Source organism: Dermacentor andersoni, chromosome 1, assembly GCF_023375885.2.
Source record: "Dermacentor andersoni chromosome 1, qqDerAnde1_hic_scaffold, whole genome shotgun sequence".
Classification (NCBI taxonomy): domain Eukaryota; kingdom Metazoa; phylum Arthropoda; class Arachnida; order Ixodida; family Ixodidae; genus Dermacentor; species Dermacentor andersoni.
Genome location: NC_092814.1, coordinates 117402690 through 117429829, shown reverse-complemented (window position 1 = coordinate 117429829; position 27140 = coordinate 117402690). Strand labels below are relative to the sequence as shown.

At 43.2% G+C, this 27140-nt stretch overlaps 1 protein-coding gene across 1 annotated transcript in view; it reads right to left on the bottom strand.

Annotated features, from left to right (window-relative positions):
• Nucleotides 1-1037: 1037 nt before the first annotated feature.
• Nucleotides 1038-27140, bottom strand: part of G9a (histone-lysine N-methyltransferase G9a) — a 187259-nt gene continuing 161156 nt past the window's right edge. Inside the window, exons 22-23 of the mRNA XM_050191012.3 lie at nt 24763-24938; nt 1038-11336 (exon numbers count right to left, since the gene is read on the bottom strand). Of these exons, the coding sequence (XP_050046969.1) occupies nt 11177-11336; nt 24763-24938 (336 nt within the window). The 3' untranslated portion in view covers nt 1038-11176. The remainder of the gene's footprint in view (nt 11337-24762; nt 24939-27140) is intronic.

Sequence of the window (27140 nt, the reverse complement as noted above, 5' to 3'; positions counted from 1 at the left end):
TGTTCAGGCATCCTGCAACATCACATGGAAGTTGAATTCTCTGCTACTTGCAGCTTGTGTGAGTTTCGTGAGCCAGCAAAACCAGCGCAGCATTAGGCGATAACGAAACTAGTGAAACGCAAAAGCGTGAGTGGCGCGGAGTCGAGCGGAAATGAAACCTTTCGACCGACCGCATCATTGTCAAGGGTAATTTCAGCGAGATCTCTTTCTAAAAAATGAAACGGAACGGGACAAGTAGCATTTTATTTCGTCTTATACAAGGGTGTTTTTTTGCAATGAATGCTTGAGTACTAGTGATAAAATTTAACTGAGGAGTGCTTTCATCATCGGGCAAGTGCTTGAATGTCCTGGGGGAGTCTCTAACCATGTCCTGCATTTACCTCAATTTCTCAATTATTAAGGCTCTGTTCGCAATAATATTAATGCCTTAGAGATTATCAAACACTAATCTATCACTTTAGCTTAACTTAATATTTGCCTTTAGTGTGCCTTTAAAGACGCGAGAAACTAAGCGCAGGAAGAGGATGCCGTGGAACCATCAGGCAGAAAGCGGAGGAAGAGCGTATGGCGAAAGCATGAGAAGTGTAGTGCAGCGACGGCGGCTATGAGGTGTTTGCCAGAGTAGCGCGCATCGTCTGGGAGGTCTGTCGGCAGCAGCTGCTGTGAATCCCTCCCACGCGTCGCCCACACCCTGCCTCTCGAGATCTCCAGATTAGTGAGGCAGTCGCGCCACACTTCGCTTCGTTCGCAACGTGCTGCACGAGATAGATTGTCCGCACCAGCCAATATATCGCGAAATGAAGAGGCGGATAGAGCTGCGCTCAAATTTCACATTAGGGAGTATCTTAATTGTTGGTAAATTTTTTGGCTGCCCAATTACAACCTAGTGGTCGTGCGGTTTTCACTAATGAAGTCTGGAAGTGAGGCAGCTACTCGTGCTAAAAAAACTAAGACCAGAGACAACACACACAATGCAATTGGTGCTTACATTTTTAACCTAGCTACATTCTTTAAAAAGTAACACAACACCAGGCAAGTATACTGAATAAGATTTAGTGGGTGCAAATGGTACAGAGAGCATTGTCATGGGACACATGTGCTGCCATAATATGGCTTACAAGCTGATCTGCCTTCATTTTGGCCCTTTTCATTTTAATATGGCGTGCGCAAAGGATCTAGAGAGGCAGTATACAAGATCAAACCCAACAGATCATACCATAAAAGCCATAGTGAATAAAATGTTAAAAATAGGTATTGTGTGCAGATATTCAGTTGGTTGTCCACTAACTGCAGTCTTTAAACTAGCTAAGCAAAGAAAATATTCTGCACACATCTCTGGAACATGTACAAACATGCTTATCGCAGCAGGCACTAACTTCAAAACCACCACACAACGTACAAATGTGGATTCTAAAATACAAACAAGTTCGGGCTAACTAGAATGCACTCTCATTTACCCGTTTACTACTTTGTGTAATATCGGCATGATTCCAGCTTGGGCCTACACCATCTTTGGTGACAAGATGCATGGCAGTGTGCTATAAAGCTCGAGAAACTTCTACTTTATACTTTCCCATTTGTGTTTTATTTGTCCACTACAACACACAAGAGACTGCAATTAAACAAGAAGTAAAAGCTAGTTTTCTTTCATTCATTAAAAATAAATGTAATCAACTTATGTTTTCTGTCAAATATATAAATATAAGAGCCGTTTACAATGTGAAAAATCTCTCAGAGGCAGTATAAAAGTATGAAGTACAAACCATCCCACCATGCACACGAACATAACACCAGTGCTAGCAGAGCTGTCTTTGTCCACAGCACTACATAATGTCAGACTCTTATCAGTCTTCAATGGATGTTACTACCTTACTAACGGCCTAAAATGAAGTGCACAACACTGAAGCTTAAGCAGAATGAGCAAAAAAAAAGGTACAACATTAAAGTGCCACAAAGTGTGACAAAAATGGTACAATGAAATAACATATATGCACCAACAGTCAAAAACAAGTAATGTCAGAGACACAATAACATTTTGCTACTCCATGCCCACAGAAGCAGATCCTTTCTTGTAGAGTTCTACGGATGGATGAAGCCAAACAGCCTGAGACCACTGAACACAGCCTTGTGCCTTTGTGTATGCTGTCTACTGTGTTCAGAGATGCCTCCTCTGGCTTCTTTTCCAAATCAGCTGGTTTTTCTTTTTGCACAAACCTCATCCTTCTCTTTCCTTTCATATGAACGTGCCATTTTCACAAGGTGTATTTACCCAGATCTCAGCAGATACAATGAAATTGGACTGTCAAGAGATGAACTCTCCCCAAATGTTAGCTGACCAGAACATCAACAAGACTAATGAGTTGTACTTCTTTCACATACCATGCTGGTAGCAGATGATTTAGATAATGGTGCAAAATAAATAAAAAGCTCATTTTTGTGAAGCGATCTAACACACCACTGTCATTTAAATTGGCATCACACGATTGCTTATTGTTTTCTTCCATGCAAGTACTGTCCATCACTATTGAAGTGTGTCAATATTGAAAAAGCCTTGAAATGAACACAGCGGAAATGTCTTTTCGCTTTCCTGCTATCCCGTTTGCCACTTTAGCAATACATGTATGTGGTTGGTGTGATCAGTCAGGTTTGGTTTGCACTTTTCCCAGTCAGCCACTTGTTTAGGAGGCCATCTGACAGCTGGCTAACGGAATGATCATACCTCTAAATTATAGAAACAAGTATAGTCTTATCCCTTTATTAAATAATTATATTCTTAACTCAACACAAAAGAATTACACAAGTCAACAAACAGTAGTGAAACATTATAACCAAAAATGTTGCCATCCTGCATGATGTAGAATAAATAAGCATGCTTTAGCCATTGCTAAAGCATACTAGTTATTTATATTTACCTACAAGGAATTTTACTACTATTAATTTATTTTTCTGCACATAACAACAGGGGCTTGGCTTAAAGGTGGCACCACCTTCACACTATGTAACATCACACCACTTTCTCCACATAGCCTTAAAGAGCGCCCTTAACCAATTCCTCGAATATGTCAGCCCTCTCCCGAGCTTTGTTTTAAATAAATAAAAGTTACATTCTGGGGTTTTACGTGCCAAAGCTCCGGTGTGATTACGAGGCACACCATAGTGGGAGACTCCAGATTAATTTTGACCACCAAGCACATGACCGTTTTTGCATTTTACTACCATCGAAGTGTGGCCAGGATCGAACCCGCAACCTCGAGCTCAATATGCATATGTGTATTGTCTTTATATGGCCATGATTACCAATAATCAAGCCCCATGGTTTCCCTTCTTCTCATATATATATAATATATATGTGTGTGTGTGTGTGTGTGTGTGTACGTGCGTGCGTGCGTGTATGTCTGTGTCGGGGGATCACTTTTAAGTTTTACAGAATTTTGAAAAATCACCTGTGGCAGCTAGCAAAATTATTGTCCTTGAGTTGAATTAATCGAAGAGGTGGCCATCACTCTCACGAGAAATCGAAACACATATGGACTAATTAACTTTTTCATTAATTCCAAATGGTAGCTGGTGAGCTTGCAAGAGGTATCTACTTGAAATTAATTTCCAGAATGACACCACTTTAGAGATATTAATTTCTAAAGTATAGCACAAAATACATAGGCATTCCAGTTACTTTCGTGCTTCAATACCCAACAGAGCGTTTTGTTAAGAGTAAGTGGAACAGTGCATTCTTACGGCGAGGTTGATGACATATCTCCAAACAGGTGTCATTCTGGAAATTCATTCCAAGTGGACATGCCTTCCAAATTCACTGGCCACAAGTCTTAAATTGAAATATGTCATAATGCAATTAAGCTAATTTGTGAATCCTTGTTAATTATTTTGGATATATGTTTCAATTTCTTGCGCAAGTAATGTCCTCCTCTCGAGTAACCGAGCTCAAGGATTTGAATTATGTTATCTGCAAAGAGGCAATTTTTGAAATCAATGAAACTTACAAATGATCAGCCCCTATATATATACATATATATATATATATATATATATATATATATATATATATATATATATATATATACATATATAGAGGCTGAGATTCTAATAAATAGTCTGTCCACAGGCATTTCACAATTACGTACATACAAGTTACATACTCAGGAAGCCAAAAGGGATGGAAATAAGCATACAACACTCCACAGATACACAACAGCCCTTGACAATGCGAGCAAAGTTTTTCAGTCATTCTCAGGTAACTGTGCAAACAAAATAGACAAGCAAAGAAAAGAACACTTTCTTGCATACATGTGGACACAAAGGGACCTTTCACATAGGCAAGAAAACTTGTTGCCACTGTCAATTTGTGCAACTGTCCTTCATCTTGAACGAATACTTCACCACACTATTCTTTAGTGAAGCACCTTTCTGCTTTTCCTTTTACACTAGTTAATCATGGCCCACCAAAATAATGTTGTATGTGCGAAGGATAAAAACCATTATGCCAAAATTTCACTACAACCGAACAGCTAATAAATGCTTCTCATTCTGATTATGAACTAGTCACACCACTTCAAGGCTATGTTACACTTCCTATTTTTTGTGTGCTGACATGTGCAGTTTAAGGGTTGGTAATATCCCATGTGCTACACTGCAAGTGCCACACAGTTGACGCTTTAGAGTTCAACTACTGCCATGGCTCTCCATCACTGAACATGCTTAGTAAACAGTACTGCTCGCCGTGTGAGGAAGTAGATTTCTAAAGGAACTGCATCTACATCTCAGACGCAGCATCAAATATACAATATAGTTATACTTGGCGACAACGTAAGAATTTAACACAAGCTCTGCCTACAAAAGCAAAATGTGTTCTGAGGTCGGAATATAAACAGTAGAAAGATGTACAGAAGGACTATGCTAAAGAACAAGCAGAGTGAATGAAATGCTTGCTCAGTGAATTCAGTGCGCAAGAAAGATTAACACAAAGTCCACACAGATAATCAAGAAAACTGTGGCAGTTTTAATAGGATATCCTGGGATAGCAAAGCAAAAATCTGGAGGACACTTAAGCTTTGACTTTAAGAGTAGAACACGATAGCATTCGAAGATTCCCGACTGCTTCCCACACTTCCCGGCAACTGCAGCTTGTGTAACCATAATGTTTACCGGGAAACACTGGCACAGAACACTATGCACGAAGGCAAGCTTTCTGGTAGAAATGCAGCCTCTCGTGTGGGCAGATCTTCTGTTATTGTTTCGCACTTTTAATATATCAGTCTGAGAAGAATCAACATGAAAGGCATGTGCTGTCAGTGTTTTGTTTCATGACATTTGTTTGTGGGCTGTCATTCTCAAAATTCCGAGGAATAACTTTGTAAAGAATGTAAGACAAGGTATGAGCAACTTTAGTGATAGAAGAACTTTAGTGCTGTATAGAATATATATGGCTATTTTCGTTCTCAAGAGGGCCAACGCCAACACCGGATGCCGACACCGTATTTTCTGCAATACGGGGCCCTTAATGCTATCGCGTTAATAGGATTTTCAGTACTGATAGCTGTTTCACCGGTGACTGTCTCCCGATTATTAGGCCTTTCAGGGTCAATGACGTAAATATACGGCGCAGCAAACAAGCCCAAAATGGTCGATGCCGTATATTTACGGCGCCGTCTGTACGTGTAAAAAGCACGCATATTTCCAAACTTTTTCTTTTCTGGCATGTGCTGCCACTATGAGGGAACACAGGGAATTTTTTTCTCGCGCCTCCCTTTTGGCTTTTGTTGAATGGTTTGTTTTGAGCTAGTTTGCTCCAACATGTCTATATACTACCGCTCGAGCGGTGGCGGGCGGGTGGGCGGTGGTTTGGCTTTTGTTCCGCGGGCGGTTTCGGCTTCTTGCGCTCGCAAAACTGATGGCTATCTCGTTACTAATCGCTCAAAGGGCGACCGCCTGTTTCTCGCTTGTTTAGTTCTCACAGGGGTGCGCACAGGAAGGATGCCGCCGTGCAGGTGTTTCCTTTTCTTTTTTTGGAGACGCACGAAAACTAATTGCCTCTGGTTGGCGATAAGATGAAGATTAGTGGAAGTTTGTCACACGTTTTGCTTTTTTGACGGGCACACACCCACAGTTTTCTTGAATGCGCTCACCTACGCAGTTCGATTATGCTATGGACGTAAATATTAGTGTACAAGCAGGAACATTTGAGAGTTGCGAAATATTCTCGTGTGCGCATTTTCTAAGCCTTGAATTATGTGTATAACAATGCATCACGTTTTTAATTCTTATGAGCTTATTTCCTTTTTTTAGTGTTAGAAGCCAACAAACAATACCAAGGACAACATAGAGGAAATTACTTGTGCTTAATAAATTAAATAAAGAAACAATAAATTAATGGAAATGAAAGTGGATGAAGAAACAACTTGCCGCAGGTGGGGAACGATCCCACAACCTTCGCATTTCGCGTGCGATGCTCTACCAATTGAGCTACTGCGGCACCGTTTCCCCATCCACTTTCTTGGATATTTATGTTTCCTAGTAGAACCCTGGGAGTGTCAGCCAGCGCCACCACCACCACTTGCAGACCTTGGCGGCGGACGTGGAACATCCTTTCTGCCGCAGACGTCACGAGAACGTGATCTTTTCAGGTGAAGGCGACTGGCCAATAAACCCACACATGCTACCTGAAGGCATCAATGTTGCCAGATTCGAGACCCTTGTTATGTAATAAACGAGAAGAAAGGGGATTAACCCACAACCTTCGCGAAATGCGAAGGTTGTGGGATCGTTCCTCATTTCCGGCAAGTTTCTCATCCACTTTCGATTTCCATTAATTTATCGTTTATTTCATTTACTAAGCACAAGTAATTTCCCCTATGTTGTTCTTGGTGTCGGTGTTTGTTGGCTTCTTATGATATGACTAATAAAAATCGGGCCCCTCGGTTAATCCCCTTTCTGCTCACTTTTGTTATTGTTGTTATTCATGAATAAACAGCACATATATACCAACGCAAAATTCTTTCTCTTTATGGTCATCCTAGAAAAATTACGGAAATTTTTTTTTTGAAATAGGTCTCTTAAAAGAATTGGAATCTGCAATAAAAAAAAATCAACCCTGGGTGGTCGCATATCATGAAAGAAATCGACCCTGAAAGGGTTAAACAAGTGATTTGCGACAGGATAGTTTCTGATGATAATTATCATGAAGATCTTTTGAAGTTCATGTGGCAGCCACTCCAGTTATAATGGGCTGTTATCAACATCCTTGAAAAGTATACAATCAGCACATTACCAGTACCAACCTATGGAGCCAGAACTTCAAGGATAACTTTGCTTGAGAAAAAGCAAAGGATCATGCAATGAGTGATGGAATGGAAAATGGTAGCTTTGACAGACGGAAAGAGGGCTACATGAATTAGAGAGCTAACGGGTGCAGCTGCTTTTCTGGTTGCAATTAAGACGAAGACGTGATGTTGGGCAGGTCATGTAATGCACAGAGCAGGTACCCCACGGTCTATTGGAACAACAGAATGGATGCCAAGAGAAGGAAAATGCAGTCATGGGTGGCAGAGAATTAGGTGGTGTAGGCGGGACATTCACAGGCATATGATAGAACATGCTACCACAATACAGGGGTGATCAGAAATAACCGAGAGAGACCTTATTTCTGCTGTGAACATAAACAGGCTAATTATTATGGTGTTTGCTGGCTAAATTTAATAGCAGTTGCAGACATCAGAAATTTAGTGAACTGCACAAATACAATATTTAACTCAATAAATTTTTTATTAATGGGCCCCTTACCAGGTCTGGCTGTTTTGAGCGCCAAGCATACAATGCGCGATAGCGATCGCGCCTGCAATGTATTACATCATTACTCGCCGCGGAAAGATCTGAAATTTCAAACTGAACGCCGTTTTCCCTTCTCCTCAAAGCCACTGTGCTCCAAGCCGGAGGATGATGTACGCGTGCTAGTGCACCGACGTACACGTGTTCACTGTGACGTTGTTCATGGTGACACGTAACTTCGAGAATTATTCTAGGCAACATCTGTTGTTTGTGTAATATGTTGCTTGAATAGATGAATTAAAGCTTAGAGAAATAATAGAACACACAAACCGAATGTCTGCATATTTTTGTTTTACTTCGCACCGCAGCAAGAGAGATGTACTTCCATTTCATCTGCTTGTCCCCACGTCGTGCAGTCGCACGCACACATCAAAACTATGTCATTTTCTACCATGTTCCAGTGCGGGATCAGGCTCTGTGATCTGCGTAGCACTGACTTATAGCGCTATTCACGTGTCCTCATGCACAGTGTGCAAAATCGTGCACTGTGCGAAACAAGACAATCACAACAGCTTGTGCGCAATGCCATCAGCGGAAGTGCGCCGCACCGCAAAAAAGTGAGGACACGGTTTCAAGGCCTGATGCCACATTTCGCCACAGAATGTCGCCCCCTGTCATTTATGCGCAAGTTTTACTGCCAATATAAAGATATAATACACTCCATATAGTCAAAACTATTTGTTGATCCTAATGCTTAAATATGAAGTGACTGGAATGAAACATTACATCTCACTATGTATGCTTTTAAAAATTTTTCTTATGTACCCGTAACTAAAGGAGTTTTTGTGCCTTGGATTTGAGAACAAACTCATTTTCGTAGCAATCAATGCATGTTCCTTCAAATTCAAACATGCAGTATGTGTTTCTTTGTACGAACTACCATGTTGCACTCCTGAATTACAGGCGGAGTACTACAAGTGATAACACTTAAGTTTATTGTGATTTCAGTGCTCTGAAGTCTTCTTACAGTTGTGTGTACATATGCTTGGCACCACATACCACTGGCAAGATACTGCAATTCCATGGTATGAGAAAAGGTAAAAGCATAATTTCTGATATTTTTAAGGCAGGCATACGTGAGTCTATTGCTCATACATTGAATACAGGATATACGTGCTAAAGAGTTATGAGCCTTTGGATAAAAGACGAAGTGCAAGGGGCTGGGCAGGGAGAAAAGGAAGACAAAGTTGGGAGTAAATGGAGACAAAGTGTACATCATTTCCACAGCAAAGCTTTAAATGTATTGTGTCCTTTTAGCTAAGAATGCTACATTATTTTGGTGCAGCCAGCAACTGACTCCAACATGTGCGTGACATTCTTCCTTGAGACACCAAGCTCAAGATGAACCAGCGCTCAGTAGAGCTCGTGAACTTCGTTTTGGAGAAGGCTTCTATGGACAGTGCTGAACTACTTCGGAGAGTGCCGTGAAAGTGAAGTTGGATGATCTGGAGACCTTCGACAAAATAGTTTTTCAATGGATGTGTTACAAGAACTCCGGATCACGGCCTCCGATGGAAGAGGTGAGCTTCATTTTGAAGGCTCTTCAGCTACGGCACATCTTCAAAGGTTGGCTTGAATTCTGCAATACCAGTAATGCCACAACATGGCAGGCTTGGTAAGCCAGAAAAGATCTAAAGACTAAAGCCAAATGGCAGTGCTGCCGTCTTGAAGTTCCCGTACCAGCTCGCCGTGTTGCCATGGATTTTGACAGTGCCTGCTTAGGTCTAGTCAATTACTTGAACTACAATATGGACAACATCACATGCTAAAGGAGCCAAAGACTAAATTGAGCACATTTGGAGAACTTCTGTATTGTCACAATGGGCTGCATACGAGAAAATACTCCAAAACTTGTCATGTCACATTGGCACACCGGCGCTGCTGTGTCAGCTTGAAATTAAAAAAAATTGAAGTTTAGCCTTCATTTCCTCTTATGGTGATCAACCTCTTACCATGAAATAGACGAAAACAGAGTTTTGAAGGAATACTTTACCACTCTAAACAGATTTAGTGTGTCCCTTTAAGCACTGAGCCAGTCCACAGAGCTGGTCTTCATGTCACCAAAGACGGTCGTTACCAAGACCACTCCTTTGCATAATGCCATCGGTTAAAACCCTGCAGGCACATGTCAGGGATGTAGGATGCAAGTGGGGCATTTCCCATGCCAAATGCTGCCTCAGTTTCGTCATTCATCTACAGAAAGACTAATGTCCTCATCATGGGCATTCATGGAGTCATCTTTGCATTCTAAGTTTAGCACACAGTCTTTGTAAATTTAGGCAATGTTTTTGATCCTTAAGCACAATGAAAACAAATTATGGACCTGACCTCACAGCAAGCAGCAACTGCAATCATATATAGCAAATTCAGATGTTTGCCAAATAAAAATATTCCTAGACACAAGTGACTTTTTTTTTCCTCATAACTCAATCATTCAAAACAGCCATTATAAGCTCCTGACTCCTATATAAGTAGTTGGACTGCCACTTAATCTTCAGAATGCCCCAGAACTCCTGGGAAACTTAGAAAACTACAGTGCCACTTTCTTGAACATACAAGAGGATGCCCTGCAATCTGACGAAGAATGCAACTTGCATGCGGCAACACACACACGCTGCCTGCAGTAGCATTGGCAAGCAGGACGTGTGAGATATATCTTGTTAGTGGCGGCCTTTACTAAGTTTGCTTTTACTCATGGCACACTTTCTGTTGTGTATTGACTTTATGAACATGTGAATCTTGCAGATGGCATGTGCAAGATTTGCAGGTTCACGTCATGAACCTGCGAATCGCTCCAGTGGCAATGTAAATGTCACTGGTGCGAAGAAACAGCATGACACAGTATATGTGCACCGGTGTTTTAGGCACCACATCTCAATCAATGCTGTGGCATGGTGCATCATACGAGTCTGATGAAAAATAATCAATGTTTGTTCCTTTCCAATAAAGTATCTGATCACTCACACGAACAGGTGCAGTGGTTAAAACCATGGGCTTGATAGCTTTATTTTTTAATAAAGTCAACCCCTGCCCAAGGCAAACATGAGGAACGAACAAGCACAATAAGTCAATTTCTCAACTCACAACTGCTGCTTGTGGTAAAATGACACTGCTACCGTTTGGTGCAAGCTTTAACTAATGTCTGCGAGATATAGGATAAGATAAAGAGACATATACATGCAGCTCTCTATGTACCCTCATTCCCAACTTGCCAAGGGTGATCACTGTGGTTACCCAATCGCTGCTTGTAGAAAATACACACAGGTAAGAAACAAAAAACCACTGATTTACAGGAATAGACCTAAAAAGGCAGTGAACGCCACAGGCGCACTAGAGGCTAGTGGGTCCCACCAGCTTGAGCAGCAGCCTCTTCTCGGCGCCGGTAATTAAGCAGGGTCTCACCAATGCGCTCCTTGGAATACTTGCACTTCGGTGAGCCACACTCACATGTGAACATTTTGTATTTAATTATCCAGAACTTTTCTCCGTAGTCAAATCTGCAACAGCACAAACAGGAAATAATAAAGAAGCCTATTAAGAAAACTTTTGCTCAATAATTCAACAGCTAACAAAGACAAGCATAATACCAAAATGTAAGCACTAAATTAGGTTATACTGGAAGATTATTCATTGGGAAATCACCACATTGACTAAGTCAGAAAATACCTTTACCAGCAGAGAAAATTATAATTGAAAAGCAAACTCCCTTGGTCAGCTTCTTTTGTAATGAAATGGTGGAGTTTTCCATTTAAAACCTGCATAACGGGGTACAAGAGTCGCTTCTTGAAGTAGAGTGCTCTGGATTAAACATTACCACCTGTGTCCCCCCCCCGATAAGCAGCACCAATGGCATCACTGTATGATGACAGGGATTTTAAGGTCTCGTGAATAATGATTTGGGGCACTATTCAGCAGAAGAAACTCACAAACATTGCCAGACTGAAATCTCTTTCATTTTAAAGTGTAATGAATGCAACTGCTTATTTTTTACAGACAACAATTGATTAGCCTCAGCTAGTTGTTACCACAATCCGCTCCATCATAGTGAGCTGCTACAGGAATTTAAAGTGGCAATAAAACGAAACACTAAGTGAAGTGTGTTGGTGAATTCCATATCTGGGACACCGAAAAGGCCAATCTTAATGGTTGATTAGCTAGAACAAGCACAAAAGTTTAAGAAGGCTGCAAAACCAGCTCAATGTTCTGACACTACCTCCCCGAAAGATAACGAACTTCGAATTAATCTACACAGAACTGTTTATCAGTCCATCGATAATTAAAGGTTACAGAGCATCATGAGAACCTATGACTCGACCTAACAAGTTCTGAGAAATTTCTCTCCAGAGAAACAGCCTAAACATGCGAAAGTACTTTGAAATCCATGATGCCCCATTAAGCAGCCAGCACTGAAGTTTGGGCATGAAATTCAGAATAAGAAACCTTGACCTTCATTTCATCAGCTAGCAATCAACCCTTTTTCTGCTAAATAAACAAACACGTAACTTTAATAGAATGCTTCAACAGTTTAAGCTAATTTATTGTCGCCCTTAAGTGTTCCATTAAAGACCATATTGCCACCTGTCTTTCAGTTTTCCATAACTTTATGCCACACCAAATCCCTGCTTTCCTTACAAGTGGTCCATATGCTACTTCAGCAGTGCTACAAACCTAGTTAGACCTAATATTTTCTTTAATGTCCCTTTAACCCCGTAACTGTCGATGACGAGTTAACTCGTCACGACAAAGGTTGCACAACCTTGTAATTTTGACACATGAATAAATAAGATACAATATCTTTTGCTACCTTTTTCAACAAGAGAAGTAAAAGTGCTATAAGCATTCTTGGTATATTTTTTTAGAAACAAATGGCAAGATAAATGCAGGCTTTAAAAAATCCACACTTTTCATTTAAAGGTATCAGTTGGAAGCACCCACAAGTGGAAGCACACAGTTCCCAAATTTCAATCCAGCAGTGAAATACAACACACAGGATGTAGATATGTGCCCTGCCAAAGCCCAGCAGATTTAATCAATCATTATGACATTGCTATAAATACTTATGGTATCAAGTGAAGATAGTTTGCAAATCTTGAAAGTGGCGCTCATATTTCAGAGCTCAAAGGCTCGGCAGTTTCGCTAGCGAAAGCCTGCTAACATAAACAGCAAATGTAAGTTTTGTTAAAGCACATATAACATGTGGTGATACAATATCATCAATTGTTAAAATCATGTCAACATTTATTATGCAATCGGCAGAGGAGTTGACCACACACAAGCAAACTTCTGACTGAAACAAAATCTCGGCCATATGCTCTGCCACAGTGCCTCAGGTCAACCAGTCCAACCTGAAGTGTTGCACCTAATGCAGTGTAACATACCCTCAGCACAGCAGAGCAATAACTGCACTTGCCATGCACTTTACCAGCAACTGTTATTTGTTGGCCACATGTCTCCCTTTTCAATAATGGCAATTTTTTTATAAAGTTCAACACCTTCATGTTACCATCAGCGGCAGTTACCGTATTTACTCACAAAATGAACGCACTATCTTTCCCGAAAAATATGCGCAAAGTTGGGGTTGCATTTATAGGCAAGATAAAATTTCGAGTGATTTTTTTTTTCGCGACCACCTCTAAAAAAGTCAGTTTCGCCCGAAATGCAAACCATCTATTGCGATAGCAAATGTGTAGACACCTACACGAACTAAGGATAGTAGTTTTATCAGCCGTATAAACTTGCAAACATTCGCTTCAATGCAAACTGAATGGCGAGAATGCTGCACACACAAAGGTACAAGCCGCCATCAACTCAGCCCCCGACGCAGATCGCTTTGAAGATAGACGTCTGCACGTCAAGTTTCATCCTAGACGCCAGCGCTCGTTCCTCCCCTGGCAGAACGACTTCACCTCCCATGTGTGTACGTTTCCGCCACTTCCCTTCAAGCTCGAGTTCGAGCTCAGCTGGCGCTGCGCGAAAAACGTCTCTTGTTTGCAGCGGTGCCTCTTCGGATGACTGGAAATTATTATTGTGTTGTTAACTGCCACAACAGCAATGTAAACACGAAAGAGTTGATGCCACCAGTGAAATCCTGCCGATTCACAAGACAATGGTACGAAAAAAGCAGACAACAGACGTGGATTACTGCGGTGCCCTGAACAAAGTAAGTAAACAACTGGCAAACAAAGTGATCTCGTTCATTGATCACTTGTGAGTGTATGACGGTTCTTACATGTAATCCACATGAATTTTATGATTACTGGGTACATAATCCTTTTATTTAAATAAGCACTTTCAGTTGTTAGACTAGCGCTTGTCTTCTTTCTCGTGTTTCATTTGTGTGTGCGCTGCCCAAGAATGGAAACCACTTCTGTTGCATGCGCTAGCAGTGGCCGGAGTTGATGCGTGCCGAGAAATTGAATATTTGCACGATGCATTGAACATGACCAGAGTTCATTCCTGCATCACCACTGCACCGATCGATTGAGTTACTGGCAATACACGCCCGCGTATAGGTCGTGCCGGCATTGCTCAGGCAGAAATTATTACTAATGCTTTCAACTTCCGTCACTTGACAACTGTTAAAAAATTGCCATGCTATTTACGCTGCTGCCGCTATTCTATACTGTAGGGGCCATACTAGTTAAAGTTGTGTGTGCATGTCGTATTTGTGCTATGCAGCGATATATTTTGCATATTTCCACATAGTGTCAGTGGACGTCCGTTGTCGCCAACAGAGAAGACATGGATTTGTCGCAAACATTTTGTGGGAAACTGCAAAAATGCCTAGCTACAGTTGCTGACTGATTTTTCGGACTCCAAAAATTCGGACATGCTCGATTATTCGGTCTGCTTCACGGCACCGTCATTCTCCCCATAGACCATAATGTATAACAACTGCTGAAAGTTCTGACACCTTGCAGCCTCTCGTCTGATTTTTCGGACACTACTTGAGCCAACTCGATCGAGAGCACCATGCACCAACTCTGACCGGCGCATGGTTCGACTTGATAACGCCATTTCTGTTTTGAAGGAAGCCTCCTTGCTGCCCCACGAAGTGGCGCTACTGCAAATCCCCGCTCATCATCATCGCTTCTGCCTGGTTCGATTGAGTGGCTCTACAGCAGTTCCGGTTTCAGCTTAGTAAGCCATGTCAAGACAATCCAGCAGCAGCTGATTTGTTTTTTCGCGCACGATGCTGCGAGCAGGCCATGTTTTTCGTTTGTGCGACTGGTGTCGGCACGGTGGTGTTTGCTTTGTGTGCTGTGTCGAGGTTGCGGTGATCCAACGCGGTATACGGAAACATTGTGTCAAGTGTCTAATGGCGCCGACAGTGCCCGCGCAGACTGCGCTGGGGAATGCCGGCAAGCGGGTGCCGGGAGGCCTAGGATTTGTCGCCTTCCGATGTGCTCCCTACTGACGCCGAAAATGTTCTGCCGAGACCTGCGCAGTGGTTGCATTGTGATCCCGGACACCGTTTCATTTGCCAGTTTCTCAGGTACTGAAACTGCTGTACTGACATGCGCAGAACTCAACGACGCCGAGATCATTCGTCAGGTTTCTGCTGCACCGCCGCACGATGACGTCCCATGTGCTACGCTGCCGTCGCATGCGGAGCGTGTACAAGCAGTGACTGTGCTTTCAGCCGCCTATAGTGATAGTACGAGCCTCTCCGAGATTCAGACTTATATGATTGCGCGTAAACGGAACAGCGTGCAACGGTGTATTCACGATTTCTTCAAGCCTACTGCCGAGCCCGAATAAGTGTGTGGAAATAAAGGATTTTTTTTTTTTCTTAATCTGCTTTTTTGGACACCTGTTTATTTGGATATTTCCGCAGTCCCCGTGAGGTCTGAATAAACGGTCGGCGACTGTAACACGCATCTTATGTGCCGACAATTTTTCCAGTGGCACATACGATGTCGTGACCGATTACCAGCTCCACGTCACTTACATAGTTAAGCAGATGCTGCCATTTCACCGCATTGCAGTCATGAAAATAATGGTCAAGCGCACCGATCTTCTTAAAGGCGAATAGAAGTGTGTACATTGTCCTTTAAATAAAACGTCCACACACACAGGCACACACCGTGCGCAGTACGAAACGTGTCCAAACATGCACAATGCAAGAGGCAATCAAGGCAGTGTGAACAAAAGATGGGAGAGATGTATACCCGCTAGTTGAATTTTATCCCGCATGCGACGCTTTCACGCCGGTGCCGTTGTTGTTTATGCGCTGCAGCCGCACAATGCGTGCAATGGCAATGCGCAGTTGCTGCCAGAGGCACACTCCCCTCCTTCCTGGCACCGTGCTCGTGACGGAAGATTGCGTGTCTTCTTCCCGCTTTCCTCCCTTGTACAAGGGAGCTTGAGCAGCGATCATCCGCACCCCTCGAGTGCGGTTGTGCATTATTACTATAGTGAAATAGAATATGCAATATGCAGTTACTGCCAGAGTACAACCAGGCCCCACACACTCTCAAGTTCCAGCGATCGCCACAGAGGGAGAAAAATCAACCGCAGCGCATTCCAGCATGAAGCGCTTAAAGTGCAACTCCGGCGATATTTTGACCATGTCAAGGTAATGGAATATTTAGGTTCTCGAGACCCCCTGTCACACGTCTGATAGTAGAATTGTTATGCAAATTCACAAATAATTTTAAATAAGCAAAAAAGCGCAAAAACGAAACCGAAACCTGACAAAGCAGCCGAGTGAACCTCTTCGTGTGACGTCACGAGTGTCCACCGGGAAAGGCACGCAAGGCATGCCGGTCTTGTCCGCTGGCAGCGAAGAGCAGAAGCTCGGCTGGATCTCGACTGCGCCAGACCTTCAGGTGACAATATTTCAGCTACACCAGCTCTTCGGATCTGTCAAATATTGACAGTTACAAGTCTCACAAGTTCGAGTCATAAATCGTCATTCGCATTCGACCCACCACCAGAAAAGCCAGCGCCATTGCGCTACACATTTTGCTGCAACATGAAGACCAAAGATACCCCTAACCACTGATTTATATGTACTTCTTGCTATTGTAGGTGTTTTACCTCTTCTCAGGGAAGCGAGTCACATGCTGTGGAAGAGTCAACATTTGGGCGAGTCGGTACTGGTTGAACATCTTGAAGGGGCAGTGCAAGACGACGAAGACAAAAGGCAGGAAACACACAGGACAGCGCTGAACTCACAACTAACTTTATTACAAGGCATACAAAAACTTATGTACTACAAACCATACCCACGTGCTCTCCTATGGATGGCATCATTATCAGTGCACAGGCAAAAATGCAAAACCCTGTAATCTAATGTTACACTATGAGGCGGTTTAAGAATTCAAACTCACTGTCATACAAATTTAATGATGGCTTGCTTACACAATGCGATCCTTTTTTCCTGATATAATAGGCCTCGATAATCTCCCTCACAGTCTGACTACTATGCGCGGAAAGTATTGTGGTGTCTTCATAGATAGGAGTGCACTTATGCTCAGAGCAATGCCACTTTACTTGTGCTTTACTTTGTGCGTCTGTTCTAGTCACAGAGTTTCTAAATAAATACCGTAGAGGGAAATGTGGCGCTAGTGTCTACGGGGGCTCTCAGGAGCACTGCCTCAACCTACGTGGGAATGATGGGAAGTACAGGCTTCGGATTGACTTCGATCTTTAGACTAGTGGCGTTTGCTTGCGGCACAGTAAACGAAACTATACTCAAATATTATTGCGTAAAATCTAATTGTATTTCTGCAGTACGTTATATAATGTACAACACGCTACATAAACTTTGCATGACTTTGAGATGGAAGCACGGTTTACCATGGTTTACCACCAGGGCACACCAGGGTATGCATTCTTGCGCGATTCTGTTCCCAATTTAACGCCAGAGAATAATTATTTATTTATTTTTGCAACAGCAATAACAACCCTGCATGTACTTATATAGAAATACTCATAAAGTATTTATGGAAATAAAAATTTTGTATTGTGCGAAAGTGTTGCGCCTTTGAGAGGAATGCTACAAGTGTCGTCTGCTGCGATGCCTGCTCGCTGCAAACGCGAAACTTTTCTCGCAGACGACAGGCACTTGTGAACTCTCTCACTCTTTCGAAAGGTTGCGTCGGCTGTCCCGATTGCTGAACGTCTTCAAGTACCTTTAAGCACATCTGCTGCAGTGCTAGCTAGGACGCTAGTGGCTTCCTACGAGTATGCTTCATCATATTTTATATTGAAGCACGGCTTCCGAAGCATTATGGCGTGGCTTTGCACTTACCCATTTTGCGACACTAGACTACAGCCAGGAAGCAGCAACCTTTCCTACCACAAGTAAGTTTGTGTTCGCAAAGTCCTAAAACACACATTTCAATGAGCACATAAACGAGCAATGCATAATGAAGCCCTCAATAAAATTTGATTGTCAAGCCACTAGAAATAGAACTGTCTATGTTTTGCGTCAGTAGTGCCTTCTTTTTCCTATTCTGAAGTTTCATAAAGCACGTAACACTACAGCGCCAACCCAACACACTTAACAAACCAAGGTCCAAACGGTCAAAACATGTTCTTTCATCGTTTATGATGCCGTCGCTTTTTCGTCAGGGCTTCGACACCACACCGCGACACAAACACCGTCCCAGCCGCTGGCCCAGCGCGCTATCACCACTTCGAGCAACATAAAAAAGGCAGAGAGCTTTGCGTTTCACTGTCCCACTGCAGGTTATCGCAATTACGCTTGAAGCGAAAATAAAACTTGCAAAAAATACTTGCAGACTCGTTCGCCAGTCAACAAAATGCCAATCCGAAGCCTGTACTTCCCATCATTCCCATGATGGTTGAACGATCGCAGCGCCAGATTTCCCTCTAGTTATATTAATATGAAACTCTATGGTTCTAGTATTGCTTGTGGCACATCCCTCTGTGTGTGGTTAAGTGAAAGCCTTAGATCTGTTTTAAGGTCACATTGTGAGGTATAGAAAATATCACGTGATCCAAGGAAGGCCGGAAGCAAACCAAAGCATGTCCAGCCGTGTATAAGAGATGATTACTGATTAACAAAGTTAATGATTGATTAGTGATTGTATTAATATGGATTAAGGTGTATTGAGGAGGATTAAAGTGTATTAAGGAGGATTAAAGTGTATTAAAGTCGATGAAGGTGGATTAAGAAGGATTAGGGTGGATAAAGAAGGATTATGGTGGATTAAGGTCTATGAAGGAGGAGGATGAAGGTGGATTAGGGTGAAATATGTTGCAGTGCTAAACATTATTGCCTGCAAAATATTCTCTGCATTACTACACCATGACCACAACCATGACTGACTGCTCAACCTTCGTAATCAAAGCGCATTGATGCAATGATTTTGGCTAGCGTTAAATCAATGGAAAAAGTTTTCCCACAGAACAAAACCGCAGAAAGGTACTTTCAAAACATTTGCTATTAAAGCGAAGGTTCCCGGCCTCTGCCTAGATGCTGATATCAACAGTAAGCGTGCGCCGATCATGTGAACACCCACTACACATTGCCTGTATCCGTGAGAAAATTAAACAATAATTGTCGTCCACTCGTGCATGCTGGAAGTGAAGTTCAAAGGAAATTAAAAAAATCCAAGGTGTCCTTAGGTACCGCCTGAGAGATGCGAATGCAAAAACCTTGTAAAGCCTACTGTAATTCACCTTAATCGACCTCAATCAACCCTAATCCACCTTAATCCCCCCTAATCGACCTTAATCCTCCTTCATTCATCCTAATCCTCCTTAATATGTCTTAATCCTTGTTCATGCATTTTAATCCTCCTTTATACACCCTAATCTATCCTAATCCTTCTTAACACACCTTAATACACCCTAATCAACCTTAATCCTCCATAATCCACCTTATTCAATCCCTAATGAATCATTAACTTGGCTAATCATTAATCTTTCATACATGGCTGGTCATGCTTTGGGTCGCTTCTGGCCTTCCTGGTTCACGTGATATTTTCTATTCACAATGCGACCTTGAAACGGAGATCTAAAGGCTTTCACCTTAAAACTTAAAAAACGCAATGTGGACTAGCTAGCGCTCATCACCTGCAATGCGACGGGTACACTTGCCCCAAATTTTTTTCAAGGCCTGCATTCATTGTAAGACTGACGCACACATCGACATAAGCTGAAAATAATAGCTCCTCTACAAGCCGCTATTTCAATTTTCAGTAAAACAGGCAATGGATCCTAACAATCGCGAATAGTGCGATCGAGAGGCTGTATCTTTGCACATAAATGTTCACAGCAGAAAGCAGAATCTATAGTGCTACATTTCCGACTGAATAACAACAGTTGGCAACGTGCGAGGTGATGGAGTCCCAGCAGAATATTAAGCATACTGAGGACAACCCCATTTTTAGGCAATGTACAAATTGTGGCAGCAAAAACGCTAGTGAGCAGGCCGGAAGGATTTAAAATATGCAGCATTAGGGGATACTTTGATACGAGCAATAAGAAAAGACACCTCACCTCACAAACAACACTGTTCTTTGTCGGAACAAAGTTCTTTTGGCCAATGTTATGAAGCCACTGCTTCCTGCACAAGCCGTGACGCTTCCCTTGTGGTATCATAAAAAGTGCATAACTATCTTCTTCAGGCTTCTTGCTGCAGCTATATGCACAACAGCATGGCATAGCGCTAGCACTGAGAGCAGGAAACACAGCGTACAACACTATGCCGAGCTAAAGCACCGAGCCAGCCGAGCTGAGGAGAAAAATAGTGTGCACGAAAAAAAAAAAAAAATACACGCAAGCAAAATGCAAGATCTGCGCGTTTCCAAGGGAATGGCAGCGAGACCAATCGACGTGCAGAAAAACAGGCACAAGATCACTTCCTGTGGGGGCGGTGTAAAAGGCGAGGAATTCAAAGAGTGGTGGTACTTTCAAATTATGAAGGGACTTTAGCTCGATGGAGATAGCCGTGCCGCGGTGTGGCCCCGCAGCCGCTCCTGCGCCTGAAACCCTGGGACACGTATTTTTGACCGCAGCGGTACTTCACCAGTCCGTCTAGAGCAACGCCTCCCCTAGAAGCGTTTAGAGTCATGCACCTTTTCCAGGACTGATCGCTCTCAACATAGATGAGCAACTATAAGATTACGCACCCATGCATATCTGTTTGCATTTTTGCAGATTGTTTTTATCACCTCTGCAGAGAAGAAGAGTAGAAAGAAATCCCAAATCCCACGCCGTTATAAACTGTCTTGCACTGATCCGTAGTGCTGGGCCAAGATGTGCTACGGGTAGCCTTCTTGGCGTGAATGGAAGTTTCTTTGCTGCCGATGGCAGAACATCATAACCAAGCGAAGTATGTGCCCTGAAGATAATCAGCAGAGCTCTCAGGTCGTGCAAAAAGGTCAGCAGATAAGCACGAACAAAGAAAGAGACTGCTCAAGGCCGTAAAGGAAACTCGCCAGCGAACAGCTGCGGATGTCCCATGCTGGCTTAAAACACCGTCGCTGTCAGAGCTTGAATCTGCTTTGCTGTTATCTTCAGCATTATAACTCGATTCCTCATCACTATATTGAAGAGCAGGTGTAGCATAGTTTTGAGCACGACGCTTTTCTCGTGACCCAGCTGTGCAAAAATCTGATAAGACACTAAAATTTGCAATAGTTCTAACTTCGCTGTTATAATAATAATCATTTATTGCTTCTTTTAGCCACTGCCAACTCCCAGCCTACCTATCATTAACTGTCATGCATGCTGGACTGATAAGCAATTCCTCCAAAATGAATTTCATTCATTTGGTGCAAAAAATTATGCTAATCCAAAGCACATGTTTGAATCTATGTGAAACGGTAACCTAAATGCTATGCTTACCATTGTGTTTATTTTCATTCTATGCAAAGCGTATTCTCATGCAATGTTAGTTTATGCAGTACGTAAGTAAAAACTTTATTCTCGTGGGATGTTTCCATTTATGTCAATGCATACACCAAATCAGATTGGTGCACACTGTGGCACATCAATGCAGTGATGTCTCAAGAGTAAAGGCAATGTATGATGCCTGTTGAGAAAAAAACTGTGATTAAAATTGTGTGGACAGAGAAGTACGACACATATCTAAATATATTTTAGAATTCTATACCCCTTATGTGACAATGGCAGATACCATTCTGGAGGTCTAAAGGAATGGCCGAGAATGGGAACGTACTCAAAGGCACACACCCAATGAACTAAGAATGGGGCGTCTTAAATATAAAAAAAATCAAAGAAGCCATTGAATATCACATGCTATTCGATTAAGTATCTGGATCTGCTGCGTTGGCTTGATCTCTGTGCCGTCGATGGTGATAATTATGTTCGGCAGTGGCTCTTTCTTTGGTCTTCCGGGCTGTAGCATGAGCAGCTCCGATTTCTGTGGAGAGCAGCTCAGGCCGCAGGTCGTGGCATACTCGTAGACGGTCGTTGCCGCTCTCAGCAGAGCTTCCTCCGCCCAGGCATTGGACCCCGCGCAATTCGTCCACACCGTTATATCGTCGGCATAGAACGCGTGGTCCACACCTTCGATCTGATTGAGTAGTTCGGGCAGGGGCAGGAGGGCCAGGTTGAAAAGCAGAGGCGACAGGACCGACCCCTGTGGGGTACCCCAGTCTCCGAGCTCCACAGGCTCGGACTGTTCCTTTCCTATCTGGATAGTCGCTGTTCTATTGGTTAAAAAATCTTTAATATAGCCATAGGTCTTGCAGCCACACCCCGTCTTGTGCAGGTTCTCGAGCACGCTGGCGTGGGAAACGTTGTCGAAGGCCCCCTTGAGGTCCCAAGCCAGTATATCCCGGGGCGCGTGCCTCGTTGCTCTCTTAATCACTAGTTCGTGTAATTGGATCAGGACGTCTTGGGTGCTCAGGTGCTGGCGGAATCCATACATGGTCGCCGGCATCTGACACGTCTCGTCCAGGTGTGCTTGAAGTCTTCTGAGAACCATGCGACGGCAAGGCGCACGCAGCCGTCAACAAAATCAAGACCACATCAGAGCAAGTCATGAGAATGATCCGAAGAGTCACCAACCGGAACAGAGGAATCAAAGATGAAGACGCACTGCGCCTGGTGCAGGCATTCGTCCTGTCACGCATAACATACTCCGCCCCGTACCTCCAGCTTACGAAGGTGAACCGCGAGACGCTGAACACGACGATAAGGAAAGCAGCCAAACTTGCCATGGGAATCCCAGTCTACTCGTCAATGCAGAAGCTGCTGGACATGGGTGCCCACAACACAATGGAAGAGCTGGTGGAAGCACACCTATCCCACCAGAGAGTAAGGCTGAGCCGAACAGAGCACGGCCGGGTCGTCCTACGCAAGATAGGATGGCAAATTGAACAACAACCGACAACAGAGCCGCTCCCCACAACGTGGAGAGACATTATTAAGACCAAGCCCCTCCCCCAGAACATGCAGCCGGGGAGGAATGACGAGAGATGCTCTGCGCGGGCAAAGGCACTGGCTCGACAGCTGGAAGAGGACCCTGAGGTTCTCTACGCGGACGCCTCGCTTCCCAAGCATGGCACCAGAGCAACGGCGGTCGTCACCACCATCGATAAACTGGTCACAGGCGTGTCGATACGGATGACAAATACAGCCGAAGAAGAAAACGTGGCAGTGGCCCTCGCACAACCGGGAGTGAGGACCGTGGTCACAGACTCTAACTCGTCCAAGCCGAGGACGAGCCAGAGCTACTGCACCCCGTGACAAATTACAAAGACATCACCCAAATGTACAGAGGCGGCAGATGTAGGCTTCCCCGTCCGCATCTGCAACTCAGCCGAAGGCAGCAAACGATCGTGCGACGCGCGCAAGCAGGGTCGCTAGTGCATCCCATGCTCTTGCACAAGATGTTCCCAGCAGAACATGACACTTCATGCCGTTTTGCAGACGATCAGAAGGCACTCTAGCACACATCCTTGCAGAGTGCACTAAGCTCTATAACCCCCCCCCATCCCTACTCCCCCCCCCCCCCCCCCCCCGAGCGATGGGAGACCTTGTTGTCCAGCGCCGACCTACCGACCCAGCTCGCGCTGGCAGCTAGGGGCCAGGAACTGCTGGACGCACATGGGACCTGAGAAGAAGGTTCCACCCCATCTGGTGCCAGCGCGCACCAACCTTTACTAAGGGCTCAGTAAAAGTTTATTCTCTCTCTCTCTCTATTCCGTTAAGTATGAGCGCACAATATAAAGGGTGTTTCATTTAATTTGAACCCCCATTTTTTAAATAGCTATACACCCTAGGCAACTGAGGCAACCGACATACTGTTCATAGCTGTCATGAGCTAGATTATTCATTTAAGTGTCATTCCTTAGCTAATTAGCTAAGTATAATTATGAAAATTTTTAAATATTCGTTTCATGGCCCGACATTAATGGTAAAAGTTGTAGAGCATGCTCAGAAAACCCAATCAACATTTTCTTTCCATGAGGTTATCTCTTATGTGGTTCTTTTTTCCGGGGCCTTCATTTTCCTGTCTTTTCTCACGCAAGAGTGTCCCCATTTTGCTATTATGAAACTGCAATTTTCTAATATAGAGTTTAAATTATTCTACCTCTAATGTCCTTTTATTTATTTCAGCAAACGTACAGCAAGAACATCTAAAAACCATGCACATGAAATCAGAGCTATCAGAACTAAAGGTCAGTCAATGCTTCAACACTGAGAATATACAGAACCAAGGTCAGTGAGTGCTTCAACGCTGAGAATATATGAGTCACTTTCATGCAAGAAGTGTCCCAGCTGTATGCACAAAAAGAAAGTAATGCAGGCAGTCCTCACAAATAGTATAAAAGTCTTGGCAAACTCAATCATGCAAAAGGAAACAGACATATCACAAGGACATGACAGGTTTTCTTCACCCCATGGTGCCGGTGAATCAATGCAACACTGTACAAGGCTGCCTAAAACCACTAGAAACACCCTTACACTTACCCCAGTTCTTCATTGCGAGCAATGGGCCGTGAACTGAAGAAGGCCATTCGAGGAAACCGCAGGTCCTGGTGGTCCACAAAAACTCGTACAGGCACAAGGTTTGGCTCACACAGGTGGTTCACAAACCGGCTCACATTGCCATAATGCCGGGCATCCAGACAGTATGTTTCTCCATCCTGCATACCATGCCAACGCAGTCATCTAACACTTCTATAGACACTGTGACCAAAAATTATAAATGTCATGACTCTTGTAACCTTGGTTTAATGGTCTAACAAAGGTCTAAGCAAATACACTAGCTTACATTTTAACTTTAAAAACAGAAAGTATCACACCGTAAGGACACTTCAAGAAAGAGGTGGTAAATGAGAGCACAGTAAAAAATTAAATACTATGACAGAAACAGCATATGCCTTTTGCACAATGATGCCAACAAAATAAATTATTGAAAAAAAAAATACTTGATAATTTAGCCTTTAGGTCAACCACCTTGTTCCCACAAGTACTGTTGCGATCAAGATGAGCCGCAGCCCATGAGCAGTGGCTGCAGCTACGCTCTCGAGAAGAGAAGTGGAGGGTTTCGCCATTCCAGAAATGCACATACACCCATGCTTTCAGCTGCCTGCTTTCTTCACGGAGCGATAATGCAGTGGCCTGCAGAGTAGCCTGGAAGTCCATAGCCCTTAGCACAGTGTGCTTCGTCATGGTGCACACTGCCCTAGCTTTATAACTATTCCTGTTTTCTTTTCTTTTTTTTCCTTTTTTACTTAAATCCATAATGGAGCAATAGCTGCTCAGTGGGCCAGTGTATATCGCTCCACAAAGTAAGCAGATGTACATCGATCCACGAAGTAAGCAAATGACAGAAAGCAGGGGAGTATGCGCAATGCTCAAATGGCGCCACCCTCTCCATTTTTTTTTTCTAGAGAGAGTTGCTGCAACCGCAGCTCGAGTGTTGCAGCTCATACTGAATGCGACAGTACCTCTGGTGACAAGCACGCTTTAACATTTCATTCAATTTAAATTTGTGACGGTGTTCCTATACAGGCCAACCTCACTATAATGCGACAGGGACCGCATTCTCGGATGATCACTTACGGAGATAGCTTCATTTTTGTGAGATTTCGCGAGACATGGCAATGAAAATGTTGAAATAGACAGCAAACAGCACTTTTGGTACTGTGGGAAGACAGCAAGTTTGGCACAGTGCAAGAAATTCTGTCAGCTGTTGTATGCTCAGATGCATTGTGCAGTGCTGCATGTCGTGAAATCTCACGAAAGTGAAACTATCTGCGAAAGTGACTGCCCGAGAATATCGCCCCAGGACAGAGCAGAATAATGGATATAACAAACAAAATTAAATTCCCCTTCCAGGCCCCATAGCAATATATGCACCTGCCACCTCATTTTGACGAAGCAAAACTTCCCTACCAACACATATGACAAACATTTTCCCTAAAGAAAAACGTAAATGGCCATTCCAACTCGTATATTCACTTTGAAAAGTGTTGAGTGCTACCATGAGTGGCATTTTAAAGGTCCCAAGTGTGAAGTTCAATGTGCAACATTCAGATATGGATTCTGTGACAACAATATGCAGCAATTACACAAGGTCTGAGTGCATTACCGGCACTGCAGAACATGATCGTTTTGGCCACATGCAAGCTTTTATCAATTTTAACCTTTTAGCACTCAGAAAAATTAGCGGGCATTCAGCCCTGACAACTTGTCAGCAAGTCAGCCACAAATCTCCATGCTACCTCAGTTAAAACACCACTAGCTAGTCTGTAACGACTGCCCAATCTCAGGTTTAATCACTGTTAGCAGGCAGTGCTTCATGACGATAGCTACAATATATCTGGCTTACAAAATGTGAACATAGCACCTTCACTTTTTAGCAACTTTGTTGCTAAAGATGGTGAGCCAGAAATAAAAAAGTTGAGGTTTGGTTCATTTGATGCTTAGCACATATCATAAAAATGGTTAGGCTCAGTGGCCAAACCAAATGGCTATTGAGCACACAAGCCATGTCCAAAATAATCCAAAGAAATGTTGCATGTCGGCTAAAATTTAGGTTGCCTTTATAACATTGGCCATAGACACACAAGGGTGCCATTCAGGCCAAATAACTGAGAATGTAGAAAAAGCAGAGAAATAACTCGGTGAGTGCTTTATTGCCACAAGCAAAGCAGCCCAGCGGTCAGGTAGGTCATAGTAATGGCACCTCTGGCAACCAATTTTAAATTCTAGCAACCGTAGTAAAGCATCTGTGGTCAAGGTCGCATGTGGCTACAACAAAGAAATAGTAATAACAAAGCAATCACAGTGCCTCATCAACTTCGTTTTAATCAAGTTTAACTACACTAGAGCTCAAATAC